Here is an 18,557-nt window from a genome sequence, read left to right on the forward strand (position 1 = left end):
TGTGTGTGTGTGTGTGTGTGTGTGTGTGTGTGTGTGTGTGTGTGTGTGTGTGTGTGTGTGTGTTTCTACCTGCTGCAGAATGACCATAACTCTGGTTTCTGAGCTTATGCCTGGACATCAGACGTCTCCACGTATCCACCCTGAGACAGAGAGAGAGGAGAGAGAGAGAAAGGAACTTGTTAGCAGCTAGCAACTCAGGCAGCCATCAAGTCACAATGACAAAGTGAGTAACAGTGCCTGTGTCCCAAATGACACCTATACAGTGCAATACTTTTGACCAGGGCCCATAGGGTTCTGGTCAAAGGTAGTTCAATTTATAGGGAATAGGGTGCCATTTGGGACACAATCAGCCAGTCAGTCGGCTGCTCTGGAAAATGACCAACAACATTCTCATTTGCATATTAATTATGGTTACTGAAACTGCCTTTGTATTGAAGTTGGCCACTCACACAAATTCAATGTACATTCTCACTGCATAAAACACACTCACCACCCCATCCGTCAGCCACCTACACACACCCCTCACAGGTCCTCCATGACCGACCAGTGTCCTAGCCTCATTCCCACCTCTGCCACTGTGTTTTAGACCTAGTCAATTATTCATCCCCCTAATTATACTTTAGTTTAAGCTTTAACACACCCTTCCTGCTACACACACACAGTAGGAGGAGACAGTGAGTTGGGGGGAGGGAATTTTGGGGGAGACAATGAGGGTTAGGGGGAGAGAGGAAGGTTTAGGGGGAGGGGTGAGACGGGAAGGGTTGGGTTGGGGAGAGGGAGGGATGTTTGGGGGAGACAGGAAAATGCCATTTATTTGTTAATTTCCTGTAGTAAATAGATGTCAGCTCTGTGCCCCCAAGCCTCTCTGATTAAACCATTGATGAGAACACACACATAAACACATACACAAACACGTGCGGTAGGATTAGGAAGGGTAACGACTCTCCATCAATATTTTAGCATCTAATTACCACAGCACAGGTCTGGGACAAAGGTTGCAGCCAGGGAGACCTAGCGTAAGTTGTGTGTATGAACGTGTTTGAATATGAAAACACAGAAATAGAACAGCAATTCTGGAAAACATGAATATATACTTCTTCTTGTACAAATATATATATATATACACACACACACACACACACACACACACACACACACACACACACACACACACACACACACACACACAGAGAACAGAACAGAGAGAGAAAGAGAGGGAGGAGAGAAAGACAGAGATGAAAAGAAAATTAGAGACAGAAGGAGAGGCAGAAGGAAAGAAGGAGATATAATCCTTTCCCTTCATTCTCTGAGCGACGCCAGTCGTTGTTGATCACCTGAGTGTGGGCTTCTGAGAAACAGCTTGTCTGTAATTCCATCGCCTCCACCAGCGAGGACACAGACTTTTATAGTTTTATAGGTCAGAGGGGAAGAGAGACAAAGATACTGACTCTGGGCCCTTGTCAGTACACTAAAAACACCATATTACCCCATCCCAACCACTAGTGGATACCGCCAAACCCAATCACATTGCACAGTATAATACAATGCAATATACATTCCAGAAAACCATTATAAAAGTACATTGAACCCGCCCTCATCTGTACATACTGCCGCCCTAAGACCCTATACCTCCTGAAATAACCCAACAGGGAGGGAGAGACACAGAGGGAGACAGAGACAGAGAGAAAGAGAGATGCACAGCAAGAAAAAGGATACAGGATATTAGGCTAACCCCCATTGCCCCCATTAAAACTCAATTCTAATCAACACTCTCACGCAACACCAAAACTGTCAGACTGTTAAGCCAATCAACTGATAGAAGAGAGCGAGAGAGACAGAGAGAGACAGAGATGTATAGAGGGTGTACAATGATTAGCCAGGATCTGCTCACAATAAGACTAATAGAATGAGTTTATGGCGATGTAAAGCCTCTGATTTGAACTGATTTAAACTCCTGTAGCTAAGTTGGGGGGTAATTAACTCTGGAACCAGAAACTCAGAATTTCTTAATAATTTCTGACCAAGGCTCGCTACCCACTGTGCCAATAGAGGTAATGGTAACACCTTACTTAGAGTAGTGATATGTTGCATTCGTGTAGAATACATTCTTTATGTCATGCATATAAAGGCTTCCTGTTGCTACATATCACCAAAGTGAAAAGTGTTACTGAGTTCTTAGGCAGATACAGTACCCACTGCACTGTGCCAGTCGAGTTAACCCTCTGGGAGAGGTAGTAATGTAACTGTAGTTAATTGTCGGTAGAAACAGCAGAGCCTATAAGCACATTACAAGTTATCTGAATGTCATGTGAACATTCATCTAAGCTGCTGCAGGAGCAAAATATATTTTTTAATCATTTCTACAGCTGATAAAGCAACACTAGCTGTGCGAGTCGAAGGATGGACAGGAGAGATGGTAGAGGGTCTCTCTCTGCAACTAGTCAGTATCCACAACCCGGAGCAGGCAGGATGCTCTAAATGAGATACAGTACATACAGGAAGTAGCTAAAGAGGGCTCTATCAGCTCTGCTTACACACACACACACACAAGGCAGGTCTGCCTATGATTCAATGGTTAGTTAATCATTACTGTTTCTCCATGTGAACACCCTGAAACCACATACTAGGACTAGACAGCGTCAGATAGAGCAAAAATATTGTACTAACACACTCTCCCACATGTCATCTGGACAAACAACACCAATAAGCCTTGTAACACACACACCACACACACACACACACACACGAGGGAGACGTTAGCAAAAAGCTTTAAAAAGTAGCTTTAAGAGCCAAAGCCTCCATGCTTCTTTAAGCCTCCTGACTGTGTATGTTCTTACCACTGTGTACAGTCCTCTTTCTATACCCCTCTCTCTCTCTCTCTCGTTCCGGATGGGTGTCACAGGTCTATGTTCACTCAGACAAGTCCACAGAATGCAGTGGGGTGGATGGATGAAGGCAGGACGGAGAAAGAGAGGGGCTTCCTGAATCTCTCTCTCTCTTAGTGGGTGGTCAGACACCTGCTGCACTGTAGAGGTACTAGTGACTCCCTTGCTCCTGCTCTCTCTATGAAGGTATTAGCTGTGACACACCAGCTCATTCACTGCCACTGATCCCAATTAGAGTTACTGGGGAGAGCGCGATAGAGGGAGGGAGAGATAGAGGGAGAGGGGTGGGGGGGGGGGGGGGGCAGGAAACCCAGTGGGGGGCAGTGAGGCACAACGTAGGAGGTCACACACACACACACAACCATTCAACATGCACACAGAGAGAATGCATTGCTTCACATATAGAAACAGAGAGCACATCTCTCGTCTATTGGTGTTGCTGTAATAAAGGTCAGGCTGTTCTGAAAGACACATTGATCGGTGTTCCTCACACCTCACTGAACCTAACAGCACACACTGTCACACACTCTCTCTCTCGCTCTACACAGCATGGTTGATAGTGGACTCTATCAAGAGAGAGTTCTGCTGAGTAATGGGACCACACACACTAGATAAAATGGAGGACGGGACACAGAATGACCCGGCACCAGACAGACAGTGTTTTAACTATTTATTACAGTATACATTTGATTGAAACCAGCCAACAGGTTTAAAGAGAAATAAACAGAGAAGTATAAAACTAAATAATTAAATAGCCTTTAAAATCACCCTGCGGAACATTAAAATATCATAAACCTTTACTTATAAAGATAAGAAACAAGCCTGCTCAGATGAACCAGTCCTTCTCTAACAAGGACCCACCACCATGACAGAGACTGACATTATGACTGTTTATGACACTTATTGTGTCAGTGTTAGGAAGTCCTCATGATCACGAGAATGTTATAGATAAATGCGATATGATTTGAAACGTGATCTACATGGCACTGTAGTAACTGGAGGTAATACAACATGATAGAGTAATATGGGAATGAGAAAGAAGGGAGGAGTTGAGTGTTTGAGTAAAGAGTCGAATGTAAGAGTGGCAGTGTTGGTTAGAAACTGTAGCTTAATCTCTCTTCTCCTCTAGTGAATCTAGTCTGTCTGTCTGTCTACTGGTATTGGGCCTCCCACTGGAAAATCAACATGATATAAAAGTAGAGCAACCGACAGAAATCTCTCTTTTTTTAAAGTTTAATTATAAAGTTATTAACAAAAATAACTTGAACAATGTCTCCCATAAAGAATAAAAATGTCCGTAGCTACTCTCAGCACACAGAACCAACTCAGCTACTTGAGAGAGACTAGTACAAAGCTGACTGAAATGTAAAACTAAACCATGTACATAAATGTAAACAGGACAACACATACAGCTGAAATACTCAACAAGTATTTATATATCTGTAATGCACAAGTTACAGTGGTTATTAGATGAGAAAGGAGAACTAGGAGATTAAATGTCCTCTGTTGCCCCCATGTGGTCAGGGATAGTACTACACTCAGTAAAAACCAACACAATACAGTCTGGAATCCTAACTTTGGTCCCTCAACAGATGAGGTTAACGGCAAATTAATTGATATTTATGATCAAATCTTTGGCAAAACAATACAACTTTAAAGATACATAAACTGTAAACATATAGTTAGTGTATACAGTACATATAGTGATGATGTTCATATTGAACAGTGTAATCATGTATACTGCCAGTTCCAGCACATATGGAAACAGAGGGGACCTCTTGACCAATCATATACTCTGTTACTGGCACCTGTTTCGCTCTTCTCTCATATTGAACGGAGGGAGTAAGGCACTGATTGATAGATTGGTGATTGATTGGTGATTGATTGATGGTTAGTCAGATGTTAGTGAGAATATTGCTGGTCACCATGGAGATGGTGAGCGTGCCTGGGAGGTCGTTGTCTTGGTGATTACCCTTGTCCCTCAGGTGGACGGTAACCTGCTGGGGGTCGCCGGGGTCAGAGGTCAAACTGACCTGACCCAGAAAGGAATCCATCAACACGTTGTGGTTATACACCTGGAGGATGAATAAAGTTGTACTGACTTTAATTCAGAGAACAGTTACTTATTGAAACAACCCAAATTGTGATGTTCACTCTACTTTAACTCCACCCCCCAGCCCAGTCTCCTCACCTCTATCAGTATAGGCTGGTTAGTTCTCTTCCTGTAAAATAGAGCCTTGGTGTCGAAGGTTGGGCTGCGGGTGTTTTTATAGACCGGAGAACGAACCTTCTCCCCCTCACAACGAATGATCACATATGGGTCTGACGCTGCAACACACACATACAGACTGTCAGTAGGAGAAGAGAGGAGAAGATATGAAAAGGACCAGAGAAGAAAAGGGAACGGACGGAGAAGGGAGAGAAGAAAAGGGAACAGACAGAGAAGGGAGAGAAGAAAAGGGAACGGACGGAGAAGGGAGAGAAGAAAGGTTTGTATACCTCCATCAGAGTCTTGTCCAGCCAGTCCATCTGCTCTGTGGACATGAATCTGAGTGACCAGGGAAGGGAAGCCACACAGTCCTGACCAACACGTCTGGGCTGGCTGATCTAGGGTTAACTCTCTATGGGGGGAGAGAGAGGGCAAGATAATGAGGAGAGTGAGTGAGTGAGTGAGTGAGTGAGTGAGTGAGTGAGTGAGTATACCTGCAGTCAGCGGGGACGTCAGTGAAAATGCGTAACAAGAGGTCTCCTTCCAGTGCGGGGTCAAAGGTTGTGGGTATGACAACGTAACGACCCTCCTTCAGGGAACAGCGTAGGAACACACACCTGGAGTTGATGTACACACTCCCACACACCTTCTGCTGCCGAGTGTGCATACGGTACTGCCTGTTCAACTCCACCTACACACACACAATCATTTTAATGAACACATTAATAAGACTTTCACACACATTCATTTTAAATTACACATTAATAACACTCTCACACACACTTCTCACCCGGTGTATCTCAAAGCCTATAGCCAGGTTTTCTCCCTTCCCCTCTTTAGGTCTGGCTCTCTTGTCTGTCTGCTGTAGACATACCAGCACCTCATCCTCTGGCTTCTTCACATTGAACACATACTGCAGGGAGAGATACACACACAGACCAGTCCTATAAATGAATACACACACACGCACACGCCCTCCCCCCATCCCTACCCCTACCTGTGGGTTCTGTATGAAAGTGTGTTTGTTGTTGGTGCAGCCCCCAGCGCGGTTGCTGAGCGGGTTGTCATGGTTCTGCCAGGCACCCTTTAGAGAGCCCTCCTCCCAGGTCTTGTGAAGAGACAGGTAGGAAGTGTTGATCAGACGACACATGATCAAATCACTGAAGTACTGACAGAAGTCATCAAATGTCATCCTGGGTGGGGATTGAGGGGGGGGCAGGAAAAGGGAAGTCATCAAGCTTCATCCTATGGCCATCCATTTTCTCAGCCGTGTGGAAGAAAGGTTAGGGGTCATGGCTAGAGGTCATAGGTTAAGGGTTAGAACTCACCAAAATTCTCCATCGTCCTGCACAATCACGCCGATCTTCTCTCTTTCACTCTTACTCACCTTCCCCCACTCCTCTGAGCTGAGAGAGAGAGGAGAGAGGAAAGAGAGAGAAGTTGTTGCAGAGAGGTTCTCTACCGCTCAGTGTTTCTCTGAAGGGTGTTCTGTGTGAAATAATGCTACCAGTACAGAACTGATAGAGTAGGGGACTCAAGGTTCTGAGACATGGACATCAACAGCGGCTCACATGGACAGTTTCCCCTAGACCTTTTGGTGCCGAGATCATTTTGGGAATTTTCCTATGATACAGGATATAAATTAAACAAAGATTCTAAGAGGAATGAACCATCAATCTGTGCTAAAGATCTGTTTCTCTGTTGGCCAACAACACCTCTCTCCACCAGCAGAGGGAGCAGTGAGTCAGGAACCGGTCAATATATTCACACACACACACCCATCTGGGGATATAAAAAAAAAAAAAAAACGATATATTGAAGCTCATTTACTGATTTCTACACATTTTAAAACTGTAAAATTATATTGGAGAGCAGAAAAAAAGCTACATTTACTCCAGTATTAGCTGGCTGCTACGCACTAGCTCAGTACCAGGATTACAGCTATAGTTTCATGTCAAGTCAAACAGCAGTTACCGAGACAAAGCCATCTACTACAGCGGTCTCCAGTTCTGTGTTGAAAAAAGTCACGCTGTTCCCTGCAAATGCATCGATGTGCTTTCCACAGGGAGGAAGAGGCAAAGCGAGAGGTTTCACTCTCACGAAAATCTGTCCAATATTACCCCAATTTTTTTCAATGGGCTTATTTTGGACGTAAGCTTGTCGCCTGCCTTTGGCAAAACAAACCCGATTGTTAGGGCGGAGACATGAGCATTTAGTCAATATATATAGCTCTCTCAAATCAAACTCTATTTGTCACATGCGCCAAATACAACAGGCGTAGACCTTAGTGAAATGCTTACTTACGAGCCCCTAACCAACAGTGCAGTTTCAAAAAAATATGGATAAGAATAAGAGATAAAAGTAACAAGTAATTAAAGAGCAGCAGTAAAAAAATAACAATATATACAGGGGGTGCCGGTACAGAATCAATGTGTGGGGGCACCGGTTAGTTGAGGTAGTATGTACATGTAGGTAGTTATTAAAGTGACTATGCATAGATGATAAGAGAGTGGCAGTGGTGTGGAGAGTGGAGGGGGGGGGGGGGGGGGGGGGGGTTAATGCAAATTGTCTGGGTAGCCATTTGACTAGATGTTCAGGAGTCTTATGGCTTGGGGGTAAAAGCTGTTTAGAAGCCTCGTGAACCTAGACTTGGCACTCCGGTACCGCTTGCCGTGCGGTAGCAGAGAGAACAGTCTATGACTAGGGTGGCTGGAGTCTTTTCTTCCTCTGACACCGCCTGGTATAGAGGTCCTGGATGGCAGGAAACTTGGCCCCAGTGATGTACTGGGCCGTTCCCACTACCCTCTGTAGTGCCTTGCGGTCTGAGGCCAAACAGTTGCCATACCAGGCAGTGATGCAACCAGTCAGGATGCTCTCGATGTTGCAGCTGTAGAACCTTTTGAGGATCTGAGGACCCATGCCAAATCTTTTCAGTCTCCTGAGGGGGAATAGGTTTTGTCGTGCCCGCTTCACGACTGCCTTGGTGTGCTTGGACCATGTTAGTTTGTTGGTGATGTGGACACCAAGGAACTTACAGCTCTCAACCTGCTCCACTACAGCCCCATCGATGAGAATGGGGGCGTGCTCGGTCTACTTTTTCCTGTAGTCCACAATCATCTCCTTTGTCTTGATCACGTTGAGGGAGAGGTTGTTGTCCTGGCACCACACGGCCAGGTCTCTGACCTCCTCCCTATAGGCTGTCTCGTTGTTGTCTGTGATCAGGCCTACCACTGTTGTGTCATCGGCAAATTGAATGATGGTGTTGGAGTCGTCCAGTCATGAGTGAACAGGGAGTACAGGAGGGGGCTGAGCACGCACCCCTGAGGGGCCCCTGTGTTGAGGATCAGCGTGGCGGATGTGTTCTTACCTACCCTTACCACCTGGGGGCAGCCCATCAGGAAGTACAGGATCCAGTTGCAGGGGGAGGTGTTTAGTCCTAGGGTCCTTCGCTTATTGATGAGCTTTGAGGGCACTATGGTGTTGAACGCCGAGCTGTAGTCAACGAATAGCATTCTCACATAGGTGTTATTTTTGTCCAGGTGGGAAAGGGCAGTGTGGAGTGCAATAGAGATTGCATCATCTGTGGATCTGTTGGGGCGGTATGCAATTTGGAGTGTCCTTGGGTTTCTGGGATGATGGTGTTGATGTGAGCCCTGACCAGCCTTTCAAAGCACTTCATGGCTACAGACGTGAGTGCTACGGGTCGGTAGTCATTTAGGCAGGTTACCTTAGTGTTCTTGGACACAGGCACTATGGTGGTCTACTTAAAACATGTTGCTACTACAGACTCGGACAGTGAGAGGTTGAAAAAGTCAGTGAAGACACTTGCTAGTTAGTCAGCGCATGCTCGCGGTACACGTCCTGGTAATCCGTCTGGCCATGCGGCCTTGTGAATGTTGACCTGTCTAAAGATCTTACTCACATCGGCTGCGGAGAGCATGATCACACAGTATTCCAGTACAGCTGGTGCTCTCATGCATGTTTCAGTGTTATTTGCCTCGCAGCGAGCATAGAAGTAGTTTAGTTCGTCTGGTAGGCGTGTGTCACTGGGCAGCTCTCGGCTGTGCTTCCCTTTGTAGTCTGTAATAGTTTGCAAGCCCTGCCACATCCGACGAGCGTCAGAGCCTGTGTAGTATGACTCGATCTTAGTCCTGTATTGCCTGTTTGATGGTTCGTCGGAGGGCATAGCGGGATTTCTTATAAGCTTCCGGTTTAGAGTCCCGCTCCTTGAAAGCGGCAGCTCTAGACTTTAGCTCAATGTGGATGTTATCTGTAATCCATGGCTTCTGGTTGGGGTATGTACATACAGTCACTGTGGGGACGACGTTGTCGATGCACTTATTGATGAAGCCAATGACAGATGTGTTGTACTCCTCAATGCCACTGGACGAATCCCGGAACATATTTCAGTCTGTGCTAGCAAAACATTCCTGTAGTTTAGCATCTGCTTCATCTGACCACTTTTTTATTGATCGAGTAACTGGTGCTTTCTGCTTTAATTTTTGCTTGAAAGCAAGAATTAGGAGGATGGAATTATGGTCAGATTTGCCAAATGGAGGGCGAGGGAAAGCTTTGTATGCGTCTCTGTGTGTGTAGTATAGGTGGTCCAGAGTTCCTTTCCCTCTGGTTGCACATTTAACATGCTGATAGAAATTTGGTAAAACGGATTTAACCTCTTGGGCAGTATTTTCACGTCCGGATGAAAAGCGTGCCCAAAGTAAACTGCCTGCCACTCAGGCCCAGAAGCTAGGATATGCATATAATTGGTTTATTTGGATAGAAAATACTCTAAAGTTTCTAAAACTGTTAAAATTATGTCTGTGAGTATAGCAGAACTGATATGGCAGGTGAAACTCCGAGGACAAACCATCAAAAAATATATATAATTCAGCCTTCCACTGTTTCCAATGGCTTTCATGTTTATTATGAGGCGAAGTCCTCCCAGATTGCAGTTCCTAGGGCTTCCACTAGATGTCAACAGTCTTTAGAAAGAGTTTCAGTCTGGTTTTTGGAAACATGAGCTAGAAGTTGTAGTATTTCTAAGTGGCTCCCATTTTGGCTGTAGTGTTTCCATGTGCGTGGGTGAAAGCGCGTTCTTTGTTATTTATCTCCGGTAATGAACATACTATTCTCCGTCTTAAATTTTATCGTTTATTTACGTATTAGGGTACCTGAGGTTTGATTATAAACGTTGTTTGACTTGTTTGGAGAAGTTTATTGGTAACGTTTGGGATTCATTTTGTATGCATTTTGAAGGAGGGAAACCGGTGGATTATTGAATGAAGCGCGCCAGCTAAACTGAGTTTTTATGGATATAAAGAAGGACTTTATCGAACAAAAGGACCATTTGTGATGTAACTGGGACCTTTTGGAGTGCCAACAGAAGAAGATCTTCAAAGGTAAGGCATTTATTATATCGCTATTTCTGACTTTTGTGTCCCACCTGCCTGGTTGAAAAATGTTTTTCATGTTTTTGTATGCGGGGCGCTGTTCTCAGATAATCGCATGGTGTGCTTTCGCCGTAAAGCCTTTTTGAAATCTGACACAGCGTCTAGATTAACAAGAAGTTAAGCTTTATTTTGATGTATAATACTTGTATTTTTATGAATGTTAAATATTTATATTTCTGTAATTTGAAATTCGCGCTCTGCAATTTCACCGGATGTTGGCCAGGTGGGACGCTACCTGCTCATAAGAAGTTAAACTTCCCTGCATTAAAGTCCCCGGTACTAGGAGCCGGGGACCACAAGTTTTCCGCAAGTTTTCTTGTTTGCTTATGGCGGATTACAGCTCATTCAATGCTATCTTAGTGCCAACCTCTGACTGAGGTGGTTTGTAAACAGCTACGAAGAATACAGATGAGAACTCTCTCGGTAGGTAGTGTGGTCTACAGCTTATCATGATATACTCAACCTCGGGTGAGCAATAGCTCGAGACTTCCTTAGATATGGTCCACCAGCTGTTACTTACAAAAATACATAGTCCGCCGCCCCTTGTCTTACCAGACGCAGCTGTTCTATCCTGCTGGTACACCGTATAACCAGCCAGCTGTATGTAGATATTGTCGTTCAGCCACGACTCTGTGAAGCATAAGATGTTCCAGTTTTTATGTTCTGTTGATAGTTTAATCTTCCCGTAACTCGTCGATTTTATTGTCCAAAGATTGCACATTTGCGAGCAGAATTGAGGGAAGTGGGGGTTTATTCGACCGGCTTCGAATTCTCAGAAGGCAGCCCGCTCTCCTGCCTCTCTTTCTCCGCCTCTCCACGCAGATCACGGGGCTCGGGGCCTGTTCCCGAGGGAGCCGTATATCCTCCGCCTCGGGCTCGTCAGAGTCGTGAAAGAAGAAAAATAATTCTGCTAGTCCGTGGTGAGTAATCGCAGTCCTGATGTCTAGAAGTTCTTTCAGTCATAAGAGATGGTAGCGGCACCATTATGTACAAAATGAGTAAAAAAATACAACGCAGATAAACAAAAAACACAATCGGTTGGGGGCACGTAAAATGTCTGCCTTCTGCTCTCCATAAAGCCAGCCAGCCATACAAACCGCGCTCCCTCCCGCTCCCAGGTATCCGCATGGTCCTAAAGTCAGAAGGTTAACGCCACTAAACTGCATTTGCCTTTTAATTCGGGATTTTAATGATTTTTTTCGTAGCCTATTTTAAATTGTTGGTGTTGAGCTAGCTAGGATATGGCGACTGTCATTCCCAATTGACGCCTCTGCACACACTCTTCTTTCCCACTACCAGGCCAGGTCTTCCTTGTGAAAGAGGTTTTCTGACCTCAATAGGACTTGTTGTATAACTAAAGGTAAATAACAAACATTTTAAAACCTACCTGTCGCTCCAGGCACCGTTCCACTCTTTCTCTCCCCAGGGGTTTCGGAGTCGTATCATTGTGAGTTTGTCGGACTTGAAGTAAGCCATGAGGCCGTGGCCCAGCCGGACCTTTCTAACATCTGTCACAGCGTAGGCATGACCCTTCACCAGACCACAGGCCAGACGAGCCTCCATCTCTGCTGAACTGGCCGCCTGCAGGGAGTGGTGAATGGTCAGGATTCTAGGTGTGTGTGTGTGTGTGTGTGTGTGTGTGTGTGTGTGTGTGTGTGTGTGTGTGTGTTATACCCGTATGGAGGCGCTGATGAGGCCTCCTCTGTTGTGGACCTTGAGGACTCTGTCGAACAGCATTGAGCGTTTCTCCTTGTCCGTACTCAACCCTTCCTCCAGTAGGTCCAAGGGCTCCGATACGCCACCCGTAAAATCCACCAACGCATCCGCTGTGTTGCCACCGTCCAATGCCTCGTAACACCCATACATCCTACACACACACACACACACTCAGCAAAAGCAACACATCCTACACAAACACAACAGTCCATCTATAGTACTAACTTGGCGTAGGCCTTCTCCGCCAGAGCGCTCCAGAACTCGTTGCTGTCATTGGAGTGACAATACACCAAGTTGCCATTCGAAGTGGGCAACCGGTCGTCGATGACAACATCCACCCATTCTCCAAAGCGCCAGAAGCGGAAGTGGAAGATTCCGGCGTAAGATTCGGGCTTATCCTCATCCCATTCCTGGTCCTTATGGTCCGGGATCACCTGGGAGGGAGATAAGACGCTCAGAACACGTCACAGCTGCATGGCCTGGCTGGTCTAGAGGTAATGCTGCAGCCTCCAGCACACGTCTTTAGTATGGTCATGGGTTCAAATCCGGCCTACTGCCCTTTGATACAATCTCTCTCTAACTTTCCCCACTACCAGTCTCTCTCACTATCTGCTCAATACAAATCTGATTTTTTTTTTTTACAGCTAACTTAAACAAGCAACCACCTAGTGCATCATAACAACCAAACCAAAATGTACACACCACAAACAGACATTGGTGCACACACACACACACACACACACACACACACACACACACACACACACACACACACACACACACACACACACACACACACACACACACACACACACACACACACACCATTTGGGTATATTAATAACCAGCCCATCCAGTTATGACCAACCAGCTCCCAGAAGCCCTCAGGAAAATCCCTGGTTCCTCTTCTGATGTCATCACTTTCTGTTGCCTAGCGCCACCACACACTCCCTCCTCCCCTCTCCTCACTCCTGTTCTCCATCCCTCCCTCATTGTACATGCCACACAATCAATAGTCCCAACCACAGAACCAACTCAACCATGTTACCCTCTGGGAAAGGGAGGGGAAAGAGATGGCATAAGAGAGAGACAGAGGGGGAGAGGAACAGAGCGAAACTATCTGCAGACACAGACACACAGACAGACACAAATATCCATCCAGACAGACAGGCAGGCCTCGTTCCCACCCCAGCAGAGAAAGATGAGCTCTCAGACATGCACAGACCCGGCCGCGGCCCCCTCGTCTGGCTCAGCCATGGAGCTACGCTTTGCAGAGGACACTTCTCTCACTGAGGTAAGACTGTTCACATGGTTGAGATGAGGTTGAGATGTGGTTATTAAGATGAGGTTGGTGATTGAAATAGCACAATCGATGGTTCAGTTGGTTGCAAGTTTGATTCTTGCATGGGTCAGATATACTGAGTAATGATGTAATAATGCCTTCACCGTAAGTCACTTTGAAAAAAGTATTTTCAAGTAGACATGCAAAATTTTAAATTGGCTTCTGCTATGTGTAGTAGTTTGGTACTGTCTTAAATATGTGCTTATCTGGGGCCGCCTGAGTGGCGCAGTGGTCTAAGGCACTGCATCGCAGTTGCTAGCTGTGCCACTAGACATTCTGGGTTCGAGTCCCGTCTCTGTTGCAGCCGGCCGCGACCAGGAGACCCATGGGGCGGCGCGCAATTGGCCCAGCGTCGTCTGGGTTAGGGGAGGGTTTGGCCGGCAGGGATGTCCTTGTCCCATCGCGCTCTAGCGACTCCTGTGGCGGGCCGGGCACAGTGCACGCTGACACGGTTGCCAGGTGCACAGTGTTTGCTCCGACACATTGGTGCGGCTGGCTTCCAGATTAAGAGGGCATTGTGTCAAGCAGTGCGGCTTGGTTGGGTTTCGGGGGACGCGTGGCTCTCGACCTTCGCCTCCCCCGAGTCCGTACGGGAGTTGCAGAGATGAGACAAGACTAACTACCAATTGGCGTCCACGAAATTGGGGAGAAAGGGGGGGAGAAACTAAAACAAAGTAGCCTATTTACTGACAAACACATGGACAGTTTTCAGGAGTCGACTTGTACTGAATGGTATCTGCGTCTGAGTATCCAGTACGTCCAGCATATTATAGTTATACTATTATAAAAGTATTATTATTCCACAATGTGATTCGCAGGTGTGTCCAGTCTCTGCAGCAGAGTGGTCAAAAGTGCAGCTATATTATAGTATTACTATATTATGATTACATTATTAATATAGTTATTATTGTTACTAGGTAATGCAGCTGCGTGTCCAGTCCCTGCAGCGGAGCGGTCAGAAGCGACAGGAGGGGGAGCGGTTGCTCCTCCCCCACGAGGCCGTTTACCGTCTGGACTTCTCCAATCAGAAGCTGACGTTCATCCACTGGTCGGTGTCTCTGATTGGTCATGGCAGAGTGACCGTCACAGGGATCTCCCAGCTCTGGACCCCTGACCTCACACACCTGATGACCCGGCAGCTTCTTGAACCCGTCGGAACATTCTGGCGGAATGCTGGTGACCCGGAGGACACACCCCTCAAGTGTCTGGAGGCGGACATCCAGGAGTTTGGGGAGCGAATCGCGGAGCTGGCAAAGGTCCGCAAGGTCATGTACTTCCTGCTTGCCTTCAAGGAGGGGGCGGAGGCTGACAAGGTCAGCATCTCCGTGGAGTTCAATCAGGCCTGACCTACAAACCTTAAAGGGATACTTCTGGATTTTGGCAATGAGGCCCTCTGGATACCAAAGTGTGTACTTTTCTGTGTCCAGTATGAAGGAATATAGAGGTAGTTTTGCGAGCCAATGCTAACTAGCTTTCGAGCAATGACTGGAAGTCTATGGATAACGCTAGTTAGCACTGGCTCGTGAAACTACATCTAACTTCCTTCATACTGTACACAGAAACATAAAAATCGTAACCACAAGTTCATCCGACTCTGGGGAAGTAGTTATAAAGGGCCTCATTCCCAAAATATCCCTTCCCTCTACTCCTCTAGTCTCCCTCTCTCCATTCTAAGGGAATGCCTTCTACTACAGCCAGTCTAGGTTGGACCAGTCTACACTCCTATCCTTCTCTTTACGCCCCCCGCCCACACACACTGAGTCCCATCTCTCATCTGTGTGTGTGTGTGTACTTTCTTCCTGAGCATCTATCTATCTATGCATGTCAGTCAACAAGCTGCTAGAAACCATGTTTTGAAGGTAAAGTAGTTACACAGTAGGCTGCAGAATCAAACTATGGATACAGGTAACTGCCAAAATAAAGGAAACACCAACATAAAGGTCTTAATAGGGCGTTGGGTCACCACGAGCCGCCACAACAGCTTCAGTGCACCTTGGCATAGATTCTACAAGTGTCTGGTACTATACTGGAGGGATGCGACACCATTCTTCAACAAGAAATTCCATCATTTGGTGTTTTGTTGATGGTGGTGGAAAACGCTGTCTCAGCCGCTCCAGAATTCATACATGACTAAGTATGATCTTAATTGCTTTATTAACTCAGCAATCACACCTGTGTGGAAGCAGCTGCTCTCAATATACTTTGTATCCCTTATTACCCAAGTGTTTATTTTATTTTGGCAGTTAGCTGTACATTTATATTGAAAACCTGAATGATATGAATAGCTTGTTCTGATCCTTCTTTATAGGAAATATTAGAGAACCAATGCTGCAATGTAACTCCAACCATATTCACTTTGCATGAAATATCACAACAATATACTGTAAACTGGCCATGTCCTCTACTGCTGTTCAATAAAGAGATGTAGGTACTCTGTCCTGCTGTGTTTGTGTTAATGGTCAGGGCAGGGGACAGATGTAGGTACTCTGTCCTGCTGTGTTTGTGTTAATGGTCAGGGCAGGGGACAGATGTAGGTACTCTGTCCTGCTGTGTTTGTGTTAATGGTCAGGGCAGGGGACAGATGTAGGTACTCTGTCCTGCTGTGTTTGTGTTAATGGTCAGGGCAGGGGACAGATGTAGGTACTCTGTCCTGCTGTGTTTGTGTTAATGGTCAGGGCAGGGGACAGATGTAGGTACTCTGTCCTGCTGTGTTTGTGTTAATGGTCAGGGCAGGGGACAGCTGTAGGTACTCTGTCCTGCTGTGTTTGTGTTAATGGCCAGGGCAGGGGACAGCTGTAGGTACTCTGTCCTGCTGTGTTTGTGTTAATGGTCAGGGCAGGGGACAGATGTAGGTACTCTGTCCTGCTGTGTTTGTGTTAATGGTCAGGGCAGGGGACAGCTGTAGGTACTCTGTCCTGCTGTGTTTGTGTTAATGGTCAGGGCAGGGGACAGCTGTAGGTACTCTGTCCTGCTGTGTTTGTGTTAATGGTCAGGGCAGGGGACAGATGTAGGTACTCTGTCCTGCTGTGTTTGTGTTAATGGTCAGGGCAGGGCAGGGGACAGATGTAGGTACTCTGTCCTGCTGTGTTTGTGTTAATGGTCAGGGCAGGGGACAGATGTAGGTACTCTGTCCTGCTGTGTTTGTGTTAATGGTCAGGGCAGGGGACAGATGTAGGTACTCTGTCCTGCTGTGTTTGTGTTAATGGTCAGGGCAGGGGACAGATGTAGGTACTCTGTCCTGCTGTGTTTGTGTTAATGGTCAGGGCAGGGGACAGATGTAGGTACTCTGTCCTGCTGTGTTTGTGTTAATGGTCAGGGCAGGGGACAGATGTAGGTACTCTGTCCTGCTGTGTTTGTGTTAATGGTCAGGGCAGGGGACAGATGTAGGTACTCTGTCCTGCTGTGTTTGTGTTAATGGTCAGGGCAGGGGACAGATGTAGGTACTCTGTCCTGCTGTGTTTGTGTTAATGGTCAGGGCAGGGGACAGATGTAGGTACTCTGTCCTGCTGTGTTTGTGTTAATGGTCAGGGCAGGGGACAGATGTAGGTACTCTGTCCTGCTGTGTTTGTGTTAATGGTTAGGGCAGGGGACAGCTGTAGGTACTCTGTCCTGCTGTGTTTGTGTTAATGGTCAGGGCAGGGGACAGATGTAGGTACTCTGTCCTGCTGTGTTTGTGTTAATGGTCAGGGCAGGGGACAGATGTAGGTACTCTGTCCTGCTGTGTTTGTGTTAATGGTCAGGGCAGGGGACAGATGTAGGTACTCTGTCCTGCTGTGTTTGTGTTAATGGTCAGGGCAGGGGACAGCTGTAGGTACTCTGTCCTGCTGTGTTTGTGTTAATGGTCAGGGCAGGGGACAGCTGTAGGTACTCTGTCCTGCTGTGTTTGTGTTAATGGTCCGGGCAGGGGACAGCTGTAGGTACTCTGTCCTGCTGTGTTTGTGTTAATGGTCAGGGCAGGGGACAGCTGTAGGTACTCTGTCCTGCTGTGTTTGTGTTAATGGTCAGGGCAGGGGACAGATGTAGGTACTCTGTCCTGCTGTGTTTGTGTTAATGGTCAGGGCAGGGGACAGCTGTAGGTACTCTGTCCTGCTGTGTTTGTGTTAATGGTCAGGGCAGGGGACAGATGTAGGTACTCTGTCCTGCTGTGTTTGTGTTAATGGTCAGGGCAGGGGACAGCTGTAGGTACTCTGTCCTGCTGTGTTTGTGTTAATGGTCAGGGCAGGGGACAGATATAGGTACTCTGTCCTGCTGTGTTTGTGTTAATGGTCAGGGCAGGGGACAGATGTAGGTACTCTGTCCTGCTGTGTTTGTGTTAATGGTCAGGGCAGGGGACAGATGTAGGTACTCTGTCCTGCTGTGTTTGTGTTAATGGTCAGGGCAGGGGACAGATGTAGGTACTCTGTCCTGCTGTGTTTGTGTTAATGGTCAGGGCAGGGGACAGATGTAGGTACTCTGTCCTGCTGTGTTTGTGTTAATGGTCAGGGCAGGGGACAGATGTAGGTACTCTGTCCTGCTGTGTTTGTGTTAATGGTCAGGGCAGGGGACAGATGTAGGTACTCTGTCCTGCTGTGTTTGTGTTAATGGTCAGGGCAGGGGACAGCTGTAGGTACTCTGTCCTGCTGTGTTTGTGTTAATGGCCAGGGCAGGGGACAGCTGTAGGTACTCTGTCCTGCTGTGTTTGTGTTAATGGTCAGGGCAGGGGACAGATGTAGGTACTCTGTCCTGCTGTGTTTGTGTTAATGGTCAGGGCAGGGGACAGCTGTAGGTACTCTGTCCTGCTGTGTTTGTGTTAATGGTCAGGGCAGGGGACAGCTGTAGGTACTCTGTCCTGCTGTGTTTGTGTTAATGGTCAGGGCAGGGGACAGATGTAGGTACTCTGTCCTGCTGTGTTTGTGTTAATGGTCAGGGCAGGGGACAGATGTAGGTACTCTGTCCTGCTGTGTTTGTGTTAATGG

At 46.7% G+C, this 18,557-nt stretch overlaps 2 protein-coding genes across 2 annotated transcripts in view; one reads left to right on the forward strand and one right to left on the reverse strand.

Annotated features, from left to right (window-relative positions):
• Positions 1 to 3,659: 3,659 nt before the first annotated feature.
• The window catches only part of LOC120018580 (calpain-5-like), a 26,098-nt gene continuing 11,200 nt past the window's right edge, over positions 3,660 to 18,557 (reverse strand). Inside the window, exons 3-12 of the mRNA XM_038961793.1 lie at positions 12,486 to 12,694; positions 12,219 to 12,411; positions 11,932 to 12,125; positions 6,423 to 6,500; positions 6,092 to 6,287; positions 5,885 to 6,007; positions 5,589 to 5,785; positions 5,385 to 5,506; positions 5,077 to 5,213; positions 3,660 to 4,960 (exon numbers count right to left, since the gene is read on the reverse strand). Of these exons, the coding sequence (XP_038817721.1) occupies positions 4,781 to 4,960; positions 5,077 to 5,213; positions 5,385 to 5,506; positions 5,589 to 5,785; positions 5,885 to 6,007; positions 6,092 to 6,287; positions 6,423 to 6,500; positions 11,932 to 12,125; positions 12,219 to 12,411; positions 12,486 to 12,694 (1,629 nt within the window). The 3' untranslated portion in view covers positions 3,660 to 4,780. The remainder of the gene's footprint in view (positions 4,961 to 5,076; positions 5,214 to 5,384; positions 5,507 to 5,588; positions 5,786 to 5,884; positions 6,008 to 6,091; positions 6,288 to 6,422; positions 6,501 to 11,931; positions 12,126 to 12,218; positions 12,412 to 12,485; positions 12,695 to 18,557) is intronic.
• On the forward strand, positions 13,462 to 14,948 carry LOC120018772 (olfactory marker protein-like). The gene is made up of 2 exons (XM_038961976.1): positions 13,462 to 13,554; positions 14,520 to 14,948. Exons 1-2 carry the CDS (start codon positions 13,462 to 13,464, stop codon positions 14,946 to 14,948), a joined length of 522 nt encoding a protein of 173 aa, XP_038817904.1.

The sequence above is a fragment of the Salvelinus namaycush genome, chromosome 23 (genome assembly GCF_016432855.1).
Source record: "Salvelinus namaycush isolate Seneca chromosome 23, SaNama_1.0, whole genome shotgun sequence".
Classification (NCBI taxonomy): domain Eukaryota; kingdom Metazoa; phylum Chordata; class Actinopteri; order Salmoniformes; family Salmonidae; genus Salvelinus; species Salvelinus namaycush.

Coding starts and splice junctions, on each gene's coding strand:
- LOC120018772 (XM_038961976.1), top strand. CDS start 13,462: ATGAGCTCTCAGACATGCACAGACCCGGCCGCGGCCCCCTCGTCTGGC. Junction 13,555..14,519: donor AGGACACTTCTCTCACTGAG/GTAAGACTGTTC, acceptor TATTGTTACTAG/GTAATGCAGCTGCGTGTCCA.